General features: G+C 45.7%; 1 protein-coding gene across 2 annotated transcripts in view; it reads left to right on the top strand.

The window, feature by feature from the left end:
• The first annotated feature begins 1,324 nt into the window (after positions 1-1,324).
• The window catches only part of LOC125013605 (cadherin-4-like), a 212,891-nt gene continuing 195,155 nt past the window's right edge, over positions 1,325-19,060 (top strand). For both annotated transcript variants that reach the window (XM_047594420.1, XM_047594411.1), the window contains exons 1-2: positions 1,325-1,947; positions 3,134-3,245. In XM_047594420.1, coding sequence (XP_047450376.1) covers positions 1,891-1,947; positions 3,134-3,245 — 169 coding nt within the window. In that variant the 5' untranslated portion in view covers positions 1,325-1,890. The remainder of the gene's footprint in view (positions 1,948-3,133; positions 3,246-19,060) is intronic.

Here is a 19,060-nt window from a genome sequence, read left to right as displayed (position 1 = left end):
AGAGTGAGGGTGAAAAAAGAAAGAGCGCGATACCTGCCAATCACCGCGTTTAATGGGACAAAAAAACACAACCATGTCACGAGAAATTTCAGGAATTAAAAATAAATAAATAAATAAATGAATAAAACAAGTTGGATTCGAATGTGGAGGGACCGGGATGAGAGGGGTGGTACAGAGAGCGGAATTCCTACAGAGAGGAAATTGGCTGAGCAGCTGCCCACTAATGCAGAGTCGTACTCTTTTTGATGGGATTAGAGCCCATTGGCTCACTAAGCAGATATGGAGAGCGGTCTGCCAATCAGAGACGACGGAATATAAAGGTCATTAGTAGCTAAAAAAGGTCACCAAGCCCAGGCAGCTTCTATATTATGTTGTTTTTTCTTTGTTAAGGGAAAGGTTCTACGTAGCCACAAGACACCCCACTAACACTAATAGGCTGAAGGTAATAGGCTGACCCGCATTCACACAGATGGGAGGTAATTCTCGGACATGGCCTTGTCAGCCCCTCTTTTAGTCAGCGGACCATTTTGGGGAGAAAGCGTGCTCAGTTCAAAGGGAGCAGTTTCTTTTTTTTTTTTTTTTGCGAGACATTTGGATTCACATTGAAAACCTTTTGAACTGACATTTGTTCAACTTTTCTTTTGATGAAATTTCTCTTTAATAGTCTCAGTCTCAGAAACAGCGCCGCTGAGAGAGGGTAGGCTGAGTATTTGGTGAGTTTGTCAGGTAAGAGCCAGTATGGCAAGCCTGTGATAATCAAAGTCCGACGCTGTGAGCTACTTCTCGACAAAAAAAAAGGGGGAAGTGCTGTTGAACATCAGTCCGTGGCGCAGTTCGAAATGTCCGAAAAATGAGCAAATGCCACTCAAGAGTCTGGTCAGCGAGCTGGGTTACGAGTGTTTCTGCACTGAACTGTCATTAACCTGGATCAGGATTCATGTTTCGCTGTGGTCTTACAATATCTCATCATCACAGAAAATAAATCAATGCATCCAATGCTACATGCTACAAAAAGCCACTATTATTCAGAGCAATCTGCAAAACGTATAGCCAAGGATGACTGACTGAACCATAAATCTATCTCTTTTATAAATATATTTTAATATTCAGATGTGTCACGTGCATTGTTGCATTTGTTAAAAAGAATAAAGTTTTTTTTTTTTCACTCGCTCTGATCACCTGGAGGTCATGTGGTGCACACGTGGTATAAAACCTACGCGCTGGTTGTGCGGACGTTTTAAATCTTAATAATGGAATGGAAAGGATTTATTTTATAAAGGGGCGGGGGGGCTGAGTACATTTATGTAATTGGTCAAAATCTAACAGTGGTCGCGTGTAAAAGTTGCACGCGTGAGACGCTCTGTTGGAAGTTTGACGGCTAATGCGTTGGCCATACGTTTGGGCGCAATTACTCGAGTCGTTACAGAACATTTTCACGTCTGGCCATTAAGCTGCGACGCCCTTTGGTTCACAGTAGGAGAGGGATTCAAATTTCGGCGTTCCTGGAGAGACGTCGGCGCTGTGGTTGCTCGATCCAAAGCTCCATCGAGTGTTTCTTTAAGTGCGCGCGCGCGCGTTTGTCTCTGTCTCCGTGTGTGTGTGTGTGTGTGTGTGTGTGTGTGTGTGTGGAGTTTTCCTGCACCGGGTGATAGGAGGGGTTGGAGAGTGACGCTGGCTGCGCCTTGGTGCTGAGCGGAGCGCTCACCTGCAGATGAGAGAGCCGGGTAAACTCGGGGCAGAGCTGCAGCACACTCTCGGAGCTCGAGGAGGGGACGTTACGCACAGTCTGACCAAGGAGAGGGGACATTAAACAATTACTGGTGCAGAATCACGATCCGAGCCTCTTTCTGGTTCCTTGTCCAGGCAGCCTTGACTCGCTTGCACGCCACGATGAGAACTGACTTCGCTCTGGTCCTGACAGCAGCCCTTCTTCTTGACACATTCTGGGTGAGATTTCTGCTTTTCCCCCCATTACTGCCGGCGATAGAGGTTTAATAAAGTCATGCAGTCGGATAGAGATGGTGCGGTTTACTGCAGCGCAACGCAGCGCAGCGTCGGTCTCTATTTCATTACAAGTGCACTAATTGTTGCCCTAATGAATTTCACTATACGAGATGAGAAAATAAAGAAGAAGTAAGAGGTCTGATCTTGTTGTTTTTTATTTATTTTTATTTATTATTACTGTTGTTTAGATTGCTGGCAGTGCATGCCAGGGCTTCAATATCCCACACAAGTTAAATTACGGCACAATTTAATCTTGCACCATGGCACCTTTATCGAGTCGTCATGTTATTTTAGCTGCCGCCATGAGCTTTCGGTGGCCTATACGCAACAACCTATAAAAAAGTTCAACTTTGAAGTTGTGACGTGCTTTTCAACCTTTTCTCGCCGTTTAATCGATAAAACCGGAATGAAGTCGGCGCCGGAGGGTTCTTCCTAACGGCGCGCCAAGTAACCCGTGTATCTCTTCCCTGCGCTCATGACAGAAGCCCTCACATTAAATGCGTTTAGGTAAACGGCGTGATGATATTTTACCCCTGCCTCATGCCCCGCTGAGATGAGAGGATCCAGTGCTGTGCCAGTCTTGGCACCGCCGCCTGTTAATGTGTGCGCGCACACAATTACTTGTGTGGCTGTAGCGGTCGTTTAATTTAACCAACAGTGCGGACTAAAGGTTGGGTGCAAAGTTCTCTGCACACAGTTTTAGTGATGGTCGGACACACCGCACAGTTTGTTCTTTGGGCCGCTTTTTGTGAAATAGCCTCTATGAGCAGAGAGAATATTATGCTGCATTCCTGCCATTTCTTATATGATTGTGTGTGTGTGTGTGTGTGTGTCCCTCACTTAACCCCGAGTGCACTGCTTTAAACTGAATCTGTCCTCGTTTTACTTATGCTGGTTTCTTCATGGGGCGAGTTGCACTGCACATTTTTTTATCACAGACACTGGACTGTGTGAGCATCTAATCAGCGGCGTGCTCAGGAGCACATAGCTGATAAACTTGTTGAATGTGTTTCTGCTCACTGCCGTTCTGTACATGCTGCCTTCCTGCACGGCCCGTGGCCAAAAAGGAGGCAGAAATCAATGGAATCCATGTTTATCGATGTCTTACGTTGTATTTCCTTTCTTCCAGAGGAATAATGGGGAGCACGCTTCCAGCGGTCCCTGCCGACCTGGCTTCTCTCAAAGCCTCTACTCTGTGCTGATTTCAAGGGATGTACTGCAAGGCCAGGGCATACTTAAAGGTAAGCTCCCCGGCTGGCCAATCAGTAATTTAAATTTTTGCCAAGACTCCTCGCAGGGTCGGAAAGACCTCCCTCTGCACTGAGGCCAGTGAAAAGAAACGTGCGCGGCGTTTTGTTTCAGTTTTCACATTGTTGAGCTTGTGCCCAGTGGAAAGAAAAAAAAAAAAAAGAAGTCGAGATTAAATTCAGCCATACTGATGCACACGTTTGAGTCCTAGAAAGACTAAAGATATTGTAAACAAAGTAATTGCATCGGTCTGCTGTTTCAATCTGGTGCTGTAGAAAAATAACAGAGGGCTCCAGACAATACCAAACAATTTTGTTTTCATTTTTTTTTTTGCTCTAAGCAGCAGTGTACGTGAGCACAGGACTTTTTTTTTTTTTTACACTCCCAGTGCTTTTCTTTTTTTTTGCATTCGAGCACTACGTCACTCTTCTCCTCTTCTGGCGTTAATGTTTATCTCTCATTTAATTTGCGTGCCATCACCTTCACACTACAATATCTCGTTGCTCCAATTACACAACGAGGCGACCAAGTTTGAAGGCCCGATAGTGCAGGAAATGGGATCGACATCCTGTGTCTAATCTGGCACTGCTCCTGCCAATGTGGGCTAATTGCAATTCTCTATTGATCCCAATGGTTTTTTTCTCATAGCTCAGCTAAGCTGTATTGTTTTGCTGTGGGCGCACAATAGCTCTTTTGTGGGTCGACTGTGTCTTCGGCAGCTGCGCTGTATATATTTCTCACTCTCCTTAGCTGTGAGAGACCTGGCGGGGATACAGCTGCCTAGACTCTCTCTCCTGAGTGTGCACGTACACCCATGCATGCGTTTTACACCCAGGATATACGGTACAGTACGGCACATCACTGTTCGGGTTGTTTCATTAAGCGCCTACGTGTGTGTTTGTTCATTGCTGGGGACCGTATCAGACTGGAGGAAGATACCACTTTGATTTTAGTCTTTCATTAACTTCAAACTGTTGTATCCTGGCTGGAAGTGGGATTTGATGTGGGACGTTGTTGCTGGAAGTGAACTTGCTCTCTGTGTGGTAGTGATGTCTTCAGCCCAGCAGGGGGTGTCAACACAATCACAAACAATCACAGAATGAGCCATCACTGCTGCACGGGAGCCATTTATTTCAGAGAGCATTATTTATCTAGTTTGTTCTCGGGGAGATGAAAATGCCCGTGTGTCTCGCTTAACACATAAACTCAGCGTTAGTTGTGTGACACTGATTGTTTTCAGTATCAGGGACGGAATTAATAGCTAACAGTAGGTGCTTTAGTGCGATTTAACTACACACTTAGTTTATTTAACGTAAGCCACAGCTTTTGAACATAAAGCAGCAGTAAAGCGCGACAGATTCTGCTCATAAATCATGCAGGCTCGCGATTCGTTCGCAGCGTTGCCTTAAATCGCAAAAGCATATGCCTTAATTTAACATTCATCATTTGCTTCGACAGCGTCGCTCGGCGGAGGACTTGCCATGTGCTCATCCTCGCCGTGACACGCTCACAGCTGCAGCGGCGACTTCATACGTGTCTGAGAGCACAGCTGCATTGGTCAGGCGGACGCACATCTAGGCAAACACGCACACATCCTGTATGATTTACAGGGCTCAGGCGGTTGATTTATAGTCGGTAAGGGTGTCACTGGATGGAGGCAGGAAGCGGCTCTGGAAAGGCTTTAATAATAACATTGTTTAACCCAAAACCGTCAGATGGGGGCAGGAGTAATGACACCAAATCATGCACACTCATACACACACACACACACACACACACACACGTATATAAATATATATATATATATATATTCATGTTAGCCACCAAGGGGAATAATGGGAAGGACAGAACTAGGACCTTGGCCATGATGGGGAGGATGCCTGGATCTAGACAGGGGGTCAGCCGGGAGGAGGAGGAGGATGAGGAGGAGGAGGAGGATAAGGAGGGTGTTACATTACACACATTATAATTTTCACCCTGACTCTTTTTGCTTTTCCAAAACATCACAGCACATTTGAAGACAAAACCACGGCTTAATCTCACCGCAAAGTCACGTTGCGATTTTTTTTTTTTTTTGTGGCGGCATATTTTGTCTTAAGTGTGAAGCAGTTTTTCCCACTTTCATTATCACAATCTTTCACCACAAAGCAGATCCGCGCGCTATCTTCATTTCCTTTGATTCTCTAACACAGTCTGCACTCGTTTATATTTTCAGCCTTCCGAGTCGTTTTTTTTTAAAAATTAATATTCCTTTAACGAACATCGACGTTCATTTACATCACTTTCTAAACATTCTGCGTGTCGTATGGGCCAACCGAGGGCTCTTATTGATAACCGCAGTCTGTCCAATAAACATTTACGAGTATAGTTTCTGCACGCTGAATTGTTCCGGCTGAGGGGATTGATCTGCTCTCTGTTTATCTGGAAAACCCCTGCCAGTTAGCGTAAGCTAATGGATGAAACGCTTAAATAAAACACGTGCACTGCTCCGATTGTGCTGGCAGATCATGAGGCTGGGGTGCGAGCAGGCCTTACGGTGTTTTTTTTTTTTTTTTGACATCTCCAACATTTAACAGAAAAGATGTTCATTTCTTTACATTTTATGGACAAACTGCGTTTTGAAGCTTCCAAAAAAGGAAACAGAGATGACGGGTTTAGCGGTTGAGAGGTCTCATTCATGCTCCGCGTGTCTGTATGCATGTGTGACGCGTTCACTGCCAAGGATGTTCACTGTCTTTTATGGTTTTGATTACGAGTATAACAGCACCCGGCGCACACCGCCGGTAGAGCTGTACCCGACCTTGCACAACGAGCGAAGTATAAAAACAGACCACTCTCAGAACAGTTTTCTGAACAGAACCGAATAATTAATAGTCTGTAAAAACAAGCAAAAAAAAAAACATTTAGATTTTTGGATCGATGCTGTCACGATGTTTGGAGTGTTTTGTATCCCACGGACAAGAGAGAGTACGAGTTTGATTGTGGCCACGTTCACACAGATGAACGGAGCCGTTGAACGTAACCCCACCCCCTCCCTCCCTCCCTCCCCTCCTTCCCTCCCCTCCTTCCCTCCGCTGATTGTGTTCCCGGTAATGAAAGCCAGGAATGGTGGTTTCAGCTCAGTGAGCCCACGCTACTGACCTTGGACTTTGTTTGGGTTGCTGGTGGTGGTTTTTGGGCAGCCCTCGCTTTCCGCGCATGTGACGGTGCTTTCGTTTGTCCGGGTGTTCGTTCACGAGGGCGGTGGGAAGCGGGACTGGGAGACGGGTCTGGTAACTTCAGGAGTGTGATGAGCCTCGTTTGGACTTGTCGGTGCCCGAGCTGTAAAAGGATGCTGACATCCACAGTGCAGCTTCTCACCACAAAACTGGAGACATTTCCCAACTTTGTTTTTCGAAACTCCTCTGATGCTTCGCTCCATTTTGAAAAGGAGACCCCCTCCAGTAACTCACCAGCCGGAATGAATGGCCTGAATATCTCTTTTAGTTACGCCATATCTATCTTTAACCCCCCTCCCCCGGCCAGGCTCAGGGTTGCTATTGTGCTCACAAATCTCACAAATACCTTTTCTGATGCACTAAGCACAGCTTCTCTCCCTCTCTGGCCCCCCTCCCTCTCCCTCCCTCTCAGGGATACAGTGTCTGTTGCAGTGTCTTTATATGTTGCCATTCTGGAGAGATTGTCTGTGAAGCGGTTGCCATTTAAATGCCTTGCCTCTTTGACCCAGATCCCTCCGCTCTACCTTTTGTGCCACTTTGTTTCTGTAACACCATAACATATTCTGGTATTTTCCCATTTCGAGAGAATCTGCAGAGACCAGGGGAAGAGGCACGGGAGAGTTTTGCTCTCTGAATAAAACAAATTGTTCGGAGATGGAATTTTCTCCAGGATAATGTTTTCAAAACTCTCCTCCTCCAGCGGGCGCCCACAAGGCCCTGGGTGATGAGTCTCACTTGCCTCCGCTGGTGACGCTCCTCCGCGAGGCTTTAGGTGATTTTTCAAAATCCAATAGCCTGGCTGTTACTTCGCTGTGGGCTTTGTGTTCTGAACGTCATTTTTCAACTCGAAGTGCAGTCGTAAATATGCAGTAAGTATCAATTTCAACCCCCGGTTTAATACACAGCAGCGTTTTCCTATGAAGAATCGGCCCGCCCTAACGTGCGACCTTATAGGATTGTATGTTTGGGGTTTTAAAATCTCAAAACCGGGGCTCCCGCGCTCACTCTTCGGCGGCCTCCAGAGCTGGCGTCGTGGCGACAGACAGTCGGCTTTGGAGGAGTGACTCTCGAGATCCTGAATAAAAGATGCCGTTTCTCTTCGCGTGCTCCACGGGGACGGGCAATATACCGGCTTTCTCTTTTCCCTCCACCCTCAAACAGAATTAGATTGTTTTGATTTCCTGTTTACCTTTTGCCCCAAATCTCATGACACGCACCGGCTGGAGCGTTATCTGGGCTGATAGCTGACAGGCGTCCTTGTGGAGATTGTTGGAACATCGCTTCCTTTGTTTTTTTTTTTTTTTTTTTTTTCCCCTTCATCTGCCTCAATCATTTGCATGGATTTTGGGGGTTCAAGGCGTCTTACCTCAGCCCGATCCTTTGTGTGGCCCTTCATGTCTGCGATTCTCCACGAGATTCCCTGCAATCCGATCCGTGCGTCCATGACGCAAAACAACAACAGAAGTCCTCATTCTGTCCTCACCATCTGCAGGAGCCATCACATGGTTTATGGCTGACTTTTGTCCGGGTATGTCCCAGAGACAGCGGCAGACAGCGGTTATTAATTACAGAAATGCATGAGGGGCTGACATTTGCTAGACGCCTTGCAACGCCGTGAAGACCCCGCAGACATCTCGAGGTGCTTGGTTTATGCCTTTCGGGCCAAAGGCTAATCTGGCCGCGGGGAGCTGTTAAAAATATCCAGCTGACATATGTTTAGTTAGCGCGTAACCGTGCGCCTGATGTATGCGTTCAATACCCTTAAAGAACTGCGTATTTTCCAGGGAGACTCGTTTGGATGGTTGAACATTTCTTTCCCTGTTAAGGTCCAGACAGGAGTTGTTTATGAGGTAAACGGGGAGGCGGCGAGGGGGGAAGTGGAAAGGAAGGTGGTTGGCGTTACACCTGCAAGAGTGCCTTTTGATTAATACTATTAGGCTTGGGAAACCACGCTGTGGAGCGGCTCTCTGCTTTTGTATGCTTGATGTGCGCGTTTCGTGCTTGAATGTGCTGCGCGAGGCAGCTGACTGGCGCTCCGTGCATAGCAGGTATCCTCCAGGTTTTTTGCCAAGCTGGTCATTAGAAAGGCAAGCGGGAGAGAATAAAAAAAGAAAGAAAGCAGGCGGAGGCCATTATTTCTTTAATGGGATTTTTGACATCTAATACCTTTTGTTTTGAGAGGAGGGACAAAGGAGGCAGGGGAGGCATGGGAAGAAAAAAAAAAAGCGTCCGACTTCCTGCAGATTGAGTTACTCTGCGGTGTGTGTGAACCCTGCATCCTTGTCATCTGCTCGGTACATTAAGAGACCTCCCGCCTTGGTGTGATGGGCCTTCTGGGGTTCTACAGGACCAAGGTTACTGCCCTCCTGAAGACATTAAACCCTTTTAAATACTTTGCTCGGACTCTTGCTCTTTAATGCACAGATGGTCTGTATGGGCTCTGAAGGCTGTACCGTGACAAGGGGACATTACCAGGTCTCTCGCTCGTGCCCTCTCTCTCTCTCTCTCTCTCACACACACACACACACACGGGAAGAGAGTTTTTCATGTTGCCGCCGCCAGATTAAGACTGGCTGCTGTAAGATGTCCCTGTTGTCTTTTTTGAAATAGTTTTTCATGGGGAGCAAGAGCAATGCGAGGTGCTCCCAGGGCCGTCCTTTTCGCCGGGATGTGGCGGACGAAGGATTACACTCGCAGGATAATGATAAGCCCGCGAGGCTGTTTTTCCCTTTGCTCGAGAGTCACACTGGCCACGTCCTTCAGCCAGGCCACTGTCAGAGGGAGGGTGGAAAAGAAGGTGGACCAGAGGCGGAGAAAGCGCTTTCATCTCAACAGGGTTGAGGAGGAAGTACGAGATAAGGCTCTGCTCCCCGAGGCAGCCGGGCGCATTATAATGCACGGTGCTGCTTACTGTTGCATTCATACAAACACACGCAAGGAAACACAGAAACCCATTACAGCCCTCTGAAACAAATGGGATCCAGATTTCCCCTCCCAGGCCGCCCACTTCTCCAGTATAGCTTTGGCAGTGGCCCAGACACCGTGGTGTCCTCATCCTGCCTACTCACTCCTACCTCCTCTACAGGCTCTGTTAGTCTAGCAGCGTTTTAATTAGAGCCTAATTGATTCTGTTACAAATTAAGTCGCTATGAGGGGAACTAAAAAAAAAAAAAAAAAAAAAAAAAAGAGATGATTCAGCTATCACAGCTCCACTTCTTTAATTTTTTTTTTTATTTTCTTGTTGTGCTGTAATGAAGACAGGCAGAGGCACTGGAAGGGATGCATGTGTGTGTGAACTCTGCGTCGCACACATATTATTTCTGTTTCTCTTTCGGAATAGAGCAAATTAGAAAATGCCCAAACCCACTTTGGACCATTTTTCTAAAAAAAAAAAAAAAAGGAACGATCTACCAACAAAAAGTCTCATTTACAGCTGTCGTCGCAAACAGTGGTTCATGCGCAAAAACAAAACGTTCCAGTGTTCTCATCCCGAACTCATCCCTCCGAACTGAGGGACCAGATCATTATTTTTAATTAATGAGCCTTCTGTCCATTTCTCACTCTTTTCTAATCAACAGGAGAAATGTGTGTGATCTCTCCGTGGGCTGGGCCAATCCAAGAGCACTACAGCCTCATATGCTATTCCCTTTGCTTGAACATCCCCTGCCTTTGTTAAGGGAGGATGAAAAGTAGGATGGACGCCCTCAGAAGACATGGCTGCCTGGTGATCGCTAATTGTGTCCTGAACTCCTTGTGAATGTTCCCCATTAAGTTCTTAAGTTCAGCACACATTCGAATCATCGCCTCTGAGCGGGGAAGCCGCACAGGAACGCTGGCGACGGAAAGGAGAAAAGGATACGGGGGGAGTCGGGGGTCGACAAACAGAGTTCCAGTAATGTTAATTAATGAGGAGACAATGATGGGTCCCATGGCGTCCTGGCCTACGCTATTCAAGAGGCTAAAAGCTAATAAGGGGCAAACAAAGGCCCTTCCAGGCGAGCCCCGGTCTTTGCAAACGGTGTCATGTCGAGATAGATGTTGGCTTTTTGACAGACTTCATTGATTTCCCCAAAGGAGGAATCCTTACATTTCCCCATGGGTTGGGGTTTAGCTGGTTAGACAGACACTCTGCGAGGTTGTGGTTGAATGCTGCATTGTTACGTAGAGACCTTTCAGTGTCTTTAATCCGCTAGGGGTGCAATTACCACTAACTTGTTATCGGTCGGTGATCATTATTTTTCAACTTAACAAATCTATCTTTAAATTAATAAGACGTAAAGTGAGCTGATGTCTCCGAATAGCCGAGAAATTCAGATTTTATAGTGATATAATACAGAGGAACTTTAGAGGGTCGGAGAAGTGCACACTGGCCTTATATGTTGTTTACTTTTGATCAACAGATCATTAACTGACTTCTGTGTTTTATTTAAAGCCCCCTTATTGTGCTTGAGGGTGTCTGTTAGAAATGGAAATAACTGCTCAGAAGATCACAGAGCACTGTCTATGGTCTTTGATGCACATACTTGGCTTTAACCCATCATTCACCGTTCAAAACTGTAGCGTGAATTATTTAAAAGCTCACTATGTGTGAGTCTGTATGTGTTGGAGTGCATCCGTAGGTACGTTTCTGCATGAGTGTGTTGTGGTCATGCAGATGAACAAAATCATGCTGTAGGACTGAGGAGCTGACGGCCTTTGCAGGAAAAGGAGAGTTAGACTTTTGAAAATGGATTTTTTTTAATTCAGTTTCCACAAAACTTTTGCGGTGGTAAGTTGGTCTGGGGAGCTGATTATGCCAGGCCAATCAGGTCTTTTGGACGGGCACGAATTCTGGTTCTAGTTGTAGGAATTTAAAGTTGCGTGCAATGGTATTTCTTCTCTGTATTGTTTGACAAACACCCCATAATAATTTCCAAATGGTGTGTTACCAGACTAAGCCAGACTGCTATCGGTTTAAAAAAACAGTTTTTTTTTTGTTTTGTTTTTTTACAGCTGACAGTACCTTTACTGAAGGAGGATTTTTGATGCTTGGTTTCTGCTTGAAATGTTTTACATAAATGCTCCACTACTTTCACCATATGCTGGCAAAGTGTATTTCTTCCACAGCTGTCTGTTTGCTTTATTGCCACTTCAGTGAGTTCCACACAGTATTCAGACAGAAAAATCACATCAATTAAATGTGTAAATGTATCTGCACATGTCTGAATTCTCCAAACAATGTTACAGTGAGGCACTTAACTCTCAACTTGTCTCCACATTACAGCAGGAACAGATGTTTCTTGTTTGTTTGCTTGTTTTTGTCATAAGAAAGAGTTGGTTTTATAAAAATTGTCATTGTGAAACTCAAAGGTTTACCACTTTCATTAAAATGTGAATATAAGTAAAAACGTCTTTGCGTAAATGTGCATATAAACTGGCTGTTGAATTAACCCTTTAAGACCTTAACATCTGCCTGCGCATAAAAAAACCCCAAAAACAAACAAACAAAAAAAAAAAAAACATGCAGTATTTGAATTACCGTAACTCGCCGATGGACAAAATTCAAAGTGTTGTTCAACACTGTGAAGTTGTGCTTTCTGGAAAACAAATAAAAGCTGCCATTATGGTGATGATGATGCACCGTTACTGGACCAGGGAGCCCCAGGAAGAGAGAGTTGAGGAATTTGTTGGTAAAAACTAAGTAACTTATACCCTTGAGATGTCACGGAGGTCTTGTAGACAAAGACACTTTGAATATTGTCAGTAGCGCACACCACTGTGAGTTACGGTAATTCAAACACGGGTTAAGGGGGGAAATCCACTGTGCTGTTGTAAGGCTGTTCTGAGTCCCTACCATGGTGGCCACTGCAGTGTGCTCATTTCATATACACTACTGTGCTGTAAAGAGACCGTTTTCCTTTATGAAATCAACCGCGAGCCTGTAGTTTGGAGTGCTCGTTTATTCTCAGAACCTGAAGGATAGGAGGCATGCACAGTATTGATCTGAGCCTTGTATTATTTGTTTAACACAAAGGCGGCATGCTTCGAAAATGCAGTGGATGACTTGTGTGAAGAGCCGCGGTTATGTCTTTGTTGCTATTTTAATCTGAGCTGAATTTCAAGGACTTGTGTAGTATGTCACAGTGCAGCATTTCTCAAGTAAGGCTACAAAGGGCCCTGTAGTAGTACTGGTCAAACCCCATGACTAGTGAGCCCACCGTTTCAAGCCTTGGGACCAAGTCTTTTTTTTTTGTTTGTTAAAAAAAGCACACTGGCCAGGATCTTTCTTCCTCTTCTTCCTCTTCTTCTCCTTCTTCTCCCTATCTGACTATTGTCTTTTGCAGCACATCAGAGGAAGTGGCAAAGAGCGAGGGCAATGAAAGCCCCCCCCCTTTTTTCTCCTCCTCCCCTGAGCCTGGGAGAATGTAGAGATAAGTTGTCTAGCTCCGAGTCTGAGAATGATCAAAAACAAAGTGAATCCTCCGGCCGCAGAGGGAACGAGGTCCTGCGAGGAAGACAGGGGGAGAGGAGGAAGGGAGGAGAAACAGTGGAGGAGGAGGAAGAGGAAGAGGAGGAGGAAGAGGAGGACCAGAGGAGAAGACAATGTTTGCACATTTCTGAGGTAGACAGGTTGGTGTGGTGTAGGGAGATGTTGGAGGTCTTTTCTGGCATATTGGTGGCATCAGTGGAGATAATAGTAAATAAGTAAATTATTAAATTATAAATCAGTGAATATTTTGCCCTCTTGTGAACTAGGCTTACCATTTAGCCGCACATTATTTAGTATCACTCATGCATACTCACACAATACTGTGTATACGTTGTTGAATGTCCCTAGAGGCCAGAGGCAGGGCGCTGGTCTGGGAGGGGGCGATTATCCTAAAGAGAGAAATGAAAGGATTACAAAGCGATGGTGTAATCCAGCTGTCAATCCTACACCTCATTAGCAAACATAGGGTTCAGAAGTAGGAAACAGTGGAGGGGGAAGAGAAGGGCTGAGCGGGGCTCGGAGCTGGAGAGGGGTGAGGGGCTAAGCAAGGGATGGCGATAGAGGGAGCGGGAGGGGAGAAAACCTAAGCGAGGGAGGAACGACAGGCATGTAAGAGAGTGGGAGGATGAGGAAACCAAAGGGAGGGAGGGGAAGAGGAAACAGAGGTAACAGCCTTGCTATTCTGCTCCGGGGGCTCTGCGGAGAGTTTTTATTAAGCTTTCATCTGCCTTTCCTCTCCTCCTTTAAGTCTCCCAGCTTCCCCACCCCAACAGCACCAACAAAAGCGGATGCAAGGAGCGCTAGCCATGTCAGTCACGTCTGAAACCCACAGTTCTGCTTGTAATTCCCAGATTAATTAAGAACAGTGATTTGTTAATTTAATTGTAGGTGTTGGGTCGTTTTTTTTCCCCCTTTTTTTTTTTCTTTCCATCCCCCCTCGGTTGCTTTCTTCTGCCGCTTGCTCCCTATCATCCTCTTGGCAGGCTAATTTGCCCTGCAGCTTTGAGGAGGGGAAATGAAAGGTATAGCAGAGGAAGCCTTCAGATGGTTTATTAAGAATTGATTTGCCACGGTGGCAGAGAGACAGACTGTAGGGAGATACATGCTGACGTGCCTCCCAGGCAGACGCCCACGGGCTGCGGGGGAGAGAGATTGCGAGACGGGGCGAGGGCAAAGAGATTATTGTAATGCCGTCTGTGTGTTCACCGGGTGCATTTCAGCGGCGCGGCCGATCGACCACCTTTTAAAAATCTGGATCTGCCGAGCTGTCAGCGGCTGATCCCGCTAGGCGCCATTGTCTTGAATGTGATGAAGCGGTTGGCAGCCTAATAGCTAAGCTCAGTGGTAAATGAAAAGGCCCTCTGTAAGAAAACATCAGCGCACCCCACTGTGGAACGTCTAATATCCGTCGTCGTCGTAAATGCATACGGTTGAGGTGGCTGCGGCTGCAGCTAATCCGGACAAAATGAGCAACCGGCTACTTTTCATCTGTCGCATTCCAGCCGAGTCCTTTAATGAATTTACATTAGCCCCGTTCCAAATAACCCAGCCACCTTTCCCACTGTTTGTTGGCCGCGGCGGCGTCTCGTTGTCCCGCTCATGAGCAAGGCGCGCGCCGGACAGCATGGGAGGCAAGAGATAGATGACAGATCAGAGGCATTAGGGCTTCAAAGCTCGGGAGAGAACAGAGAAACAGAATCCCCCGCAGCTAGGAGAGACGGCCGAGGAGCCGGTGCATCTTATCTTCAGCGGCTCATCTCCGCGTGTGCACACACGAGCCGCTGCCCCTTCATTTACAGCTGGTCAGACACCACAGCCACCGGAGCTTATTGACTCTCCAGTCAGGTTTTTCATCCCCGCATGTTTCCCCACGTCAGGTGAGGCTGTTGATTCTATTTCCAATCTTCACGAGTTGATTGGCCACTGCTGCGTTCCATTTCCCCTCGTCCCAGAAGCGTGGCATTTCTCATTATCCCTTCTCTTAATTTATGCACAAATTATTCATAGTTTGGTAAATCACAAAGTTTGGCGACAGCTATTTGACAGTTCCTGTTGTGTCTTAAGAAAATGGCTCCGGAGTCGTGTGTTCCTTTTTCGCATCGGCGCGCGCGTGTTGTGTTTGTCTCGTTTCGTGCGCAACCCCCGGTGTCTATGTGAAATCGCAGCCTGGTTGATGAAGACTGAACTCGAAGAAGTTTTTTTTTTTTTTTTTTTTCCGCCTCTTCTGCCGAATGAGACGAACTGAAGAAAATGAAATGCAGAATAAAAGCACTCATTGGGACGCTGATAAAAGACGTGGCTCATCGTGCTGCAGCACCTCCCAACAACAACATTGTTGGGATCTATGATGAAAAGGATTTACTGAACAGAAGCAGGGCATAATAACACCATCTCAGCCATACGACAGGCAACATGTATGAGGCTGAATTAGCTGCCAGTCAAAGAGGCTTTATATAATTTCACACATTGGGTTGACAGTACTGTTAAAGGTTTTCACTATTCTAAATAAAAGACATCTCTATAGCTTTTTTTTTTTTCCTGCTTGGCGCAGCTCTGAGTATTTAGTGGATGACATGCTGTCGCAAAAAATAGTCAATAAGCGCCAACAATAGGCAACATTTTTGGATGAGGAATTTGAATAATTGTGCTCTGTTACCTGACCTGAAGTCCTTTCTCTGGCCAGAAAAATCCCCTGGAGGAAGGCTTTTCTTCTCATGGGAGGGTGGGTGGAAATGCTGAGTCGGACATGATACCTAGTGGACGGAGAAAATAAAGATAAATGATACTGCATTGAAGGGCGTGAGTCAGTATGTAGAATACTCTTTATAGATGCCTGCTCCTTCTTGCACAGAAGGAAGAGGACGCATCTCTCATCCATTTGATCCATATTCCCACTCAAGCAGAGTGGAGGCTGAGGCGCTCTAAAAGAAACTGTGCCATGGCGGAAAAAGCCATTTTTCTTTGAAGCACACAAATTTGCATACACATGCCTGCTGCAGTGCGCGCCGCAACGCCACTTTGCCGCGCAGGGGATTTATCCCGCTGCACGGGGAAACAGTTCAGAAAGTTAAATGGGGTGTCGTATCATATCCATCAGTTCGGATATTTGCACCGTTGTTTATCTGATGTCGCCAGGCCGCTACAAGTTTCGCTGCGTCGCCTTGCGCGGCCGCGCGCGTGCTGCGCTTTTGTATGTCAGCATAGGAGTGATTTGTCCTGCAGATGCAGACTAATGAATGAGGCGTCCTGCTCATGGGCTGATATTAGCCTGGGTAGCAGTTCTTTTGATGTGATTAGCTCCATGCACTCTCTTGACAAATTGGGCTGTCCTTTCCCCACAGCTGAAGCACTTATCTATGCCAAAAAACAAAGACGCTGCCTTTTGCTTCACTGAATGTGCAGCAGCTCTCAGTGCGTGTATATGTGTAGTAATTAGACAGACGGATAAGATGCATAAGCATAAGATAGAAGGTACATAGACTGGGAGAAACCGGCTCATTCTGTATTCATCTGTAAGTCCGAGCTGTATGGTAACGCTGTGCGGTTCAGTGTGCATCAGGAAAGAACAAGCCAACCAAAAATCTTGTGATATTTCGTAGATGAGACATTAGTCTGTAAAAAAAAATAATAAATAAATAAAAAAGCCCACTGATTAGACTGAGATGAACCCTGGAAACAGCAGTCAGGCTAATGAGCCAGCTTCGAGGAGGGGTTTAGGTGATGGCAACAAATTTAACTGAGCACTAACTCGGGCAAAACACTATTTTCCCCCTGGAGAAGCTGAAGAAAAGCCAGCGAGACAGGCATGTGTCCAACAATTCATGCTGATGTTTCCGTAAAGCAGAGCGCTCGTCAATCGCATGCAGCTGGGATGGAGTCTTACCTTTTCGCCCGCTACAGTAAATTTGGCCTGCATTCAGCGAAATCACTCGCAAACTGTGTGAACGCCGCTTCAGACCACAAAGAGCAACAGCTAAAGCTGTGGACACGGAGAATGAGGCTATCAACAGATTGCCAGCTGAGTGAAGTGAAGAAGTGGATTGTAATTAGCATTATTGATGGAATGAATCGATGGATGATTGTCCTCTGATCCCCCTCAGTTTTCCCAGCATCTTTCTTCCCTACCTCTTTTGTCTGTAGTGGTTGAACCAAAATAATACAAATAGTTTGATTTCCCTGATATACATGTATGCAATTAACAATGTTTTTAGGGAACCAACTGGATAATAATGGCTTTAACACCATCAGGGACACGCAGATTACTTCTATTCACATTCCTGTCCATTGCTCCCCCCATTCCCTTTGTCTGTTTTTCTTTCCCTCTGTTTTCTAACCTCACTTGTCTCTCCTGCCAAAGTGCATTAAAAAGTAATTCAGTTAAATTACAAACACCCTCTGTATTGCGTTTAATTATACACAGTGCTTGTGCTAGGTGTCAAGGTTCTACTACACCAAAGAACATGTTGTAATGAAGCCTACTCTAGATTGCTTGAAAGTAGATAGTTTGGTTTTAGTTTGTGTTGAACGGTACGTCTTTAAGGTCCAGGTTAGCAGGTAGGGCTGCATGCATGGAGCGCCATAATCAAATTGCCGGTACAGGGCACCGAAACACCAGTGCAGTGTCTGTAGTGTAGTGTGGACTGGAAGTCCGAATGTCAAAATGGAAGACACCCGGGCGAATGGCCCGGCCAAGATGCTGTGGGACGTCCAGATACACACTGACAAGCTGGTGACGGCTAACGAACAGGACGTTGTATCCCAAGTGATGGCAACAACAAGGAACATGGCAAACTTTAGAAACAAAGACAACAGTGGTCCCTGTGGTGTTAGGAACACTCGGGACAGTTACCGCCAAACTGTGAGAGTGATTGTGGCAGATTCCAGCAGCAAAACATCTGAGATCTCTGAGTGCAGAGAAGAGTGCAGCACAGCTGAGATGCAGCTCAAGCTCCCAGGCCTGCAAACTGTATATGCAAATTTTAATGGGATAAAAATGTAAGTACACAGGGGTTCCTCGTTTTAACATGTATTTTAACCTTTGACACAAACGTATGAGAAAGAAAAGAAGTTGAGCTCTGGTTCAAAGTTTATCACTCTGACATTGGATGGATATGATTAATGTAAGCTGGCTAGCTAGCTTACATTAATCATATCCATCAATCATATCCATAGGTAATTCACTTGTGTGAAACTAACAAGTGTGGATCATGATGGATGGCCACTGTTAAACGTAGCCCGGCCGCACACAAACTATGTATTTGTCAAATTATATCTGGTGATGAAATATTCAGCTGTTTGTTCCCTGGTTTGTTGGGATGATGAAAAAGAAAGCATTATGTTCAGTAGATTTTGTTGTAATAACAAGATCATACACTTGAACCACCTCCCTCAGCGTGGCCCTGGTGATCAGGATAAACTCTGTTGTCTTGACTATAATAAATATCTCTGACTTTGCATTAGGTAAAAATACCCGGGACCAGATCTCTGTTACCTCAGTAGTGTGTCATGATTTCGACTTTGTCAGACTTTGGATTAGAGCATATATTTAAAGCATGCTTTCTTTCCTAACCACTCGGTGTTTGGACAGTGAAAACCACGGCGCTCAGCACATTCAGAAGAGACACATGGCAAATTATTTTCTTCTTCATCTGTTTGCCGTCAGACTTATCTTGGAAATGAACACATAAAACATCCAGCCCCATCCCTCTAGCAGCTTTAGGAAGATTTTCTAAATATTTAACTTTAATTTAGATACCGGTGCTCAGAGGTAATTGTATTGGATGACTTGCTGTGAAACTTTTTGAATTATGGAAGTCCATCAGCTCTGCTTCTTAAGATAGTGTTTAGTGAATTAAGCAGGCCCTGGATGACCGACCTGAGGTGGAAGACAAAGAGGTTGTATATATTACACCTATCTGATGGGACGTCGGCGCATTAAGCATGGAGTATTCTCATGTCATCATCAGGGGAGAAGGGATTTGCATATCTTGGACTTTAAGCACCGGGCTCCTTTTCTGGTTACATGTCCAGAGAGCGTTCAGATGTTCATTTGAACACAGAGGAAAGTAAAGGCGTGCTGACAAAATTTGGTCTTGTGTAGCGCTATAGTGATTTTTGCTAA

The sequence above is a fragment of the Mugil cephalus genome, chromosome 1, assembly GCF_022458985.1.
Source record: "Mugil cephalus isolate CIBA_MC_2020 chromosome 1, CIBA_Mcephalus_1.1, whole genome shotgun sequence".
Taxonomy (NCBI): Eukaryota; Metazoa; Chordata; class Actinopteri; order Mugiliformes; family Mugilidae; genus Mugil; species Mugil cephalus.
The sequence above is the reverse complement of the archived record's forward strand: the minus strand, read 5'-3'. Positions and strand labels throughout refer to the sequence as shown.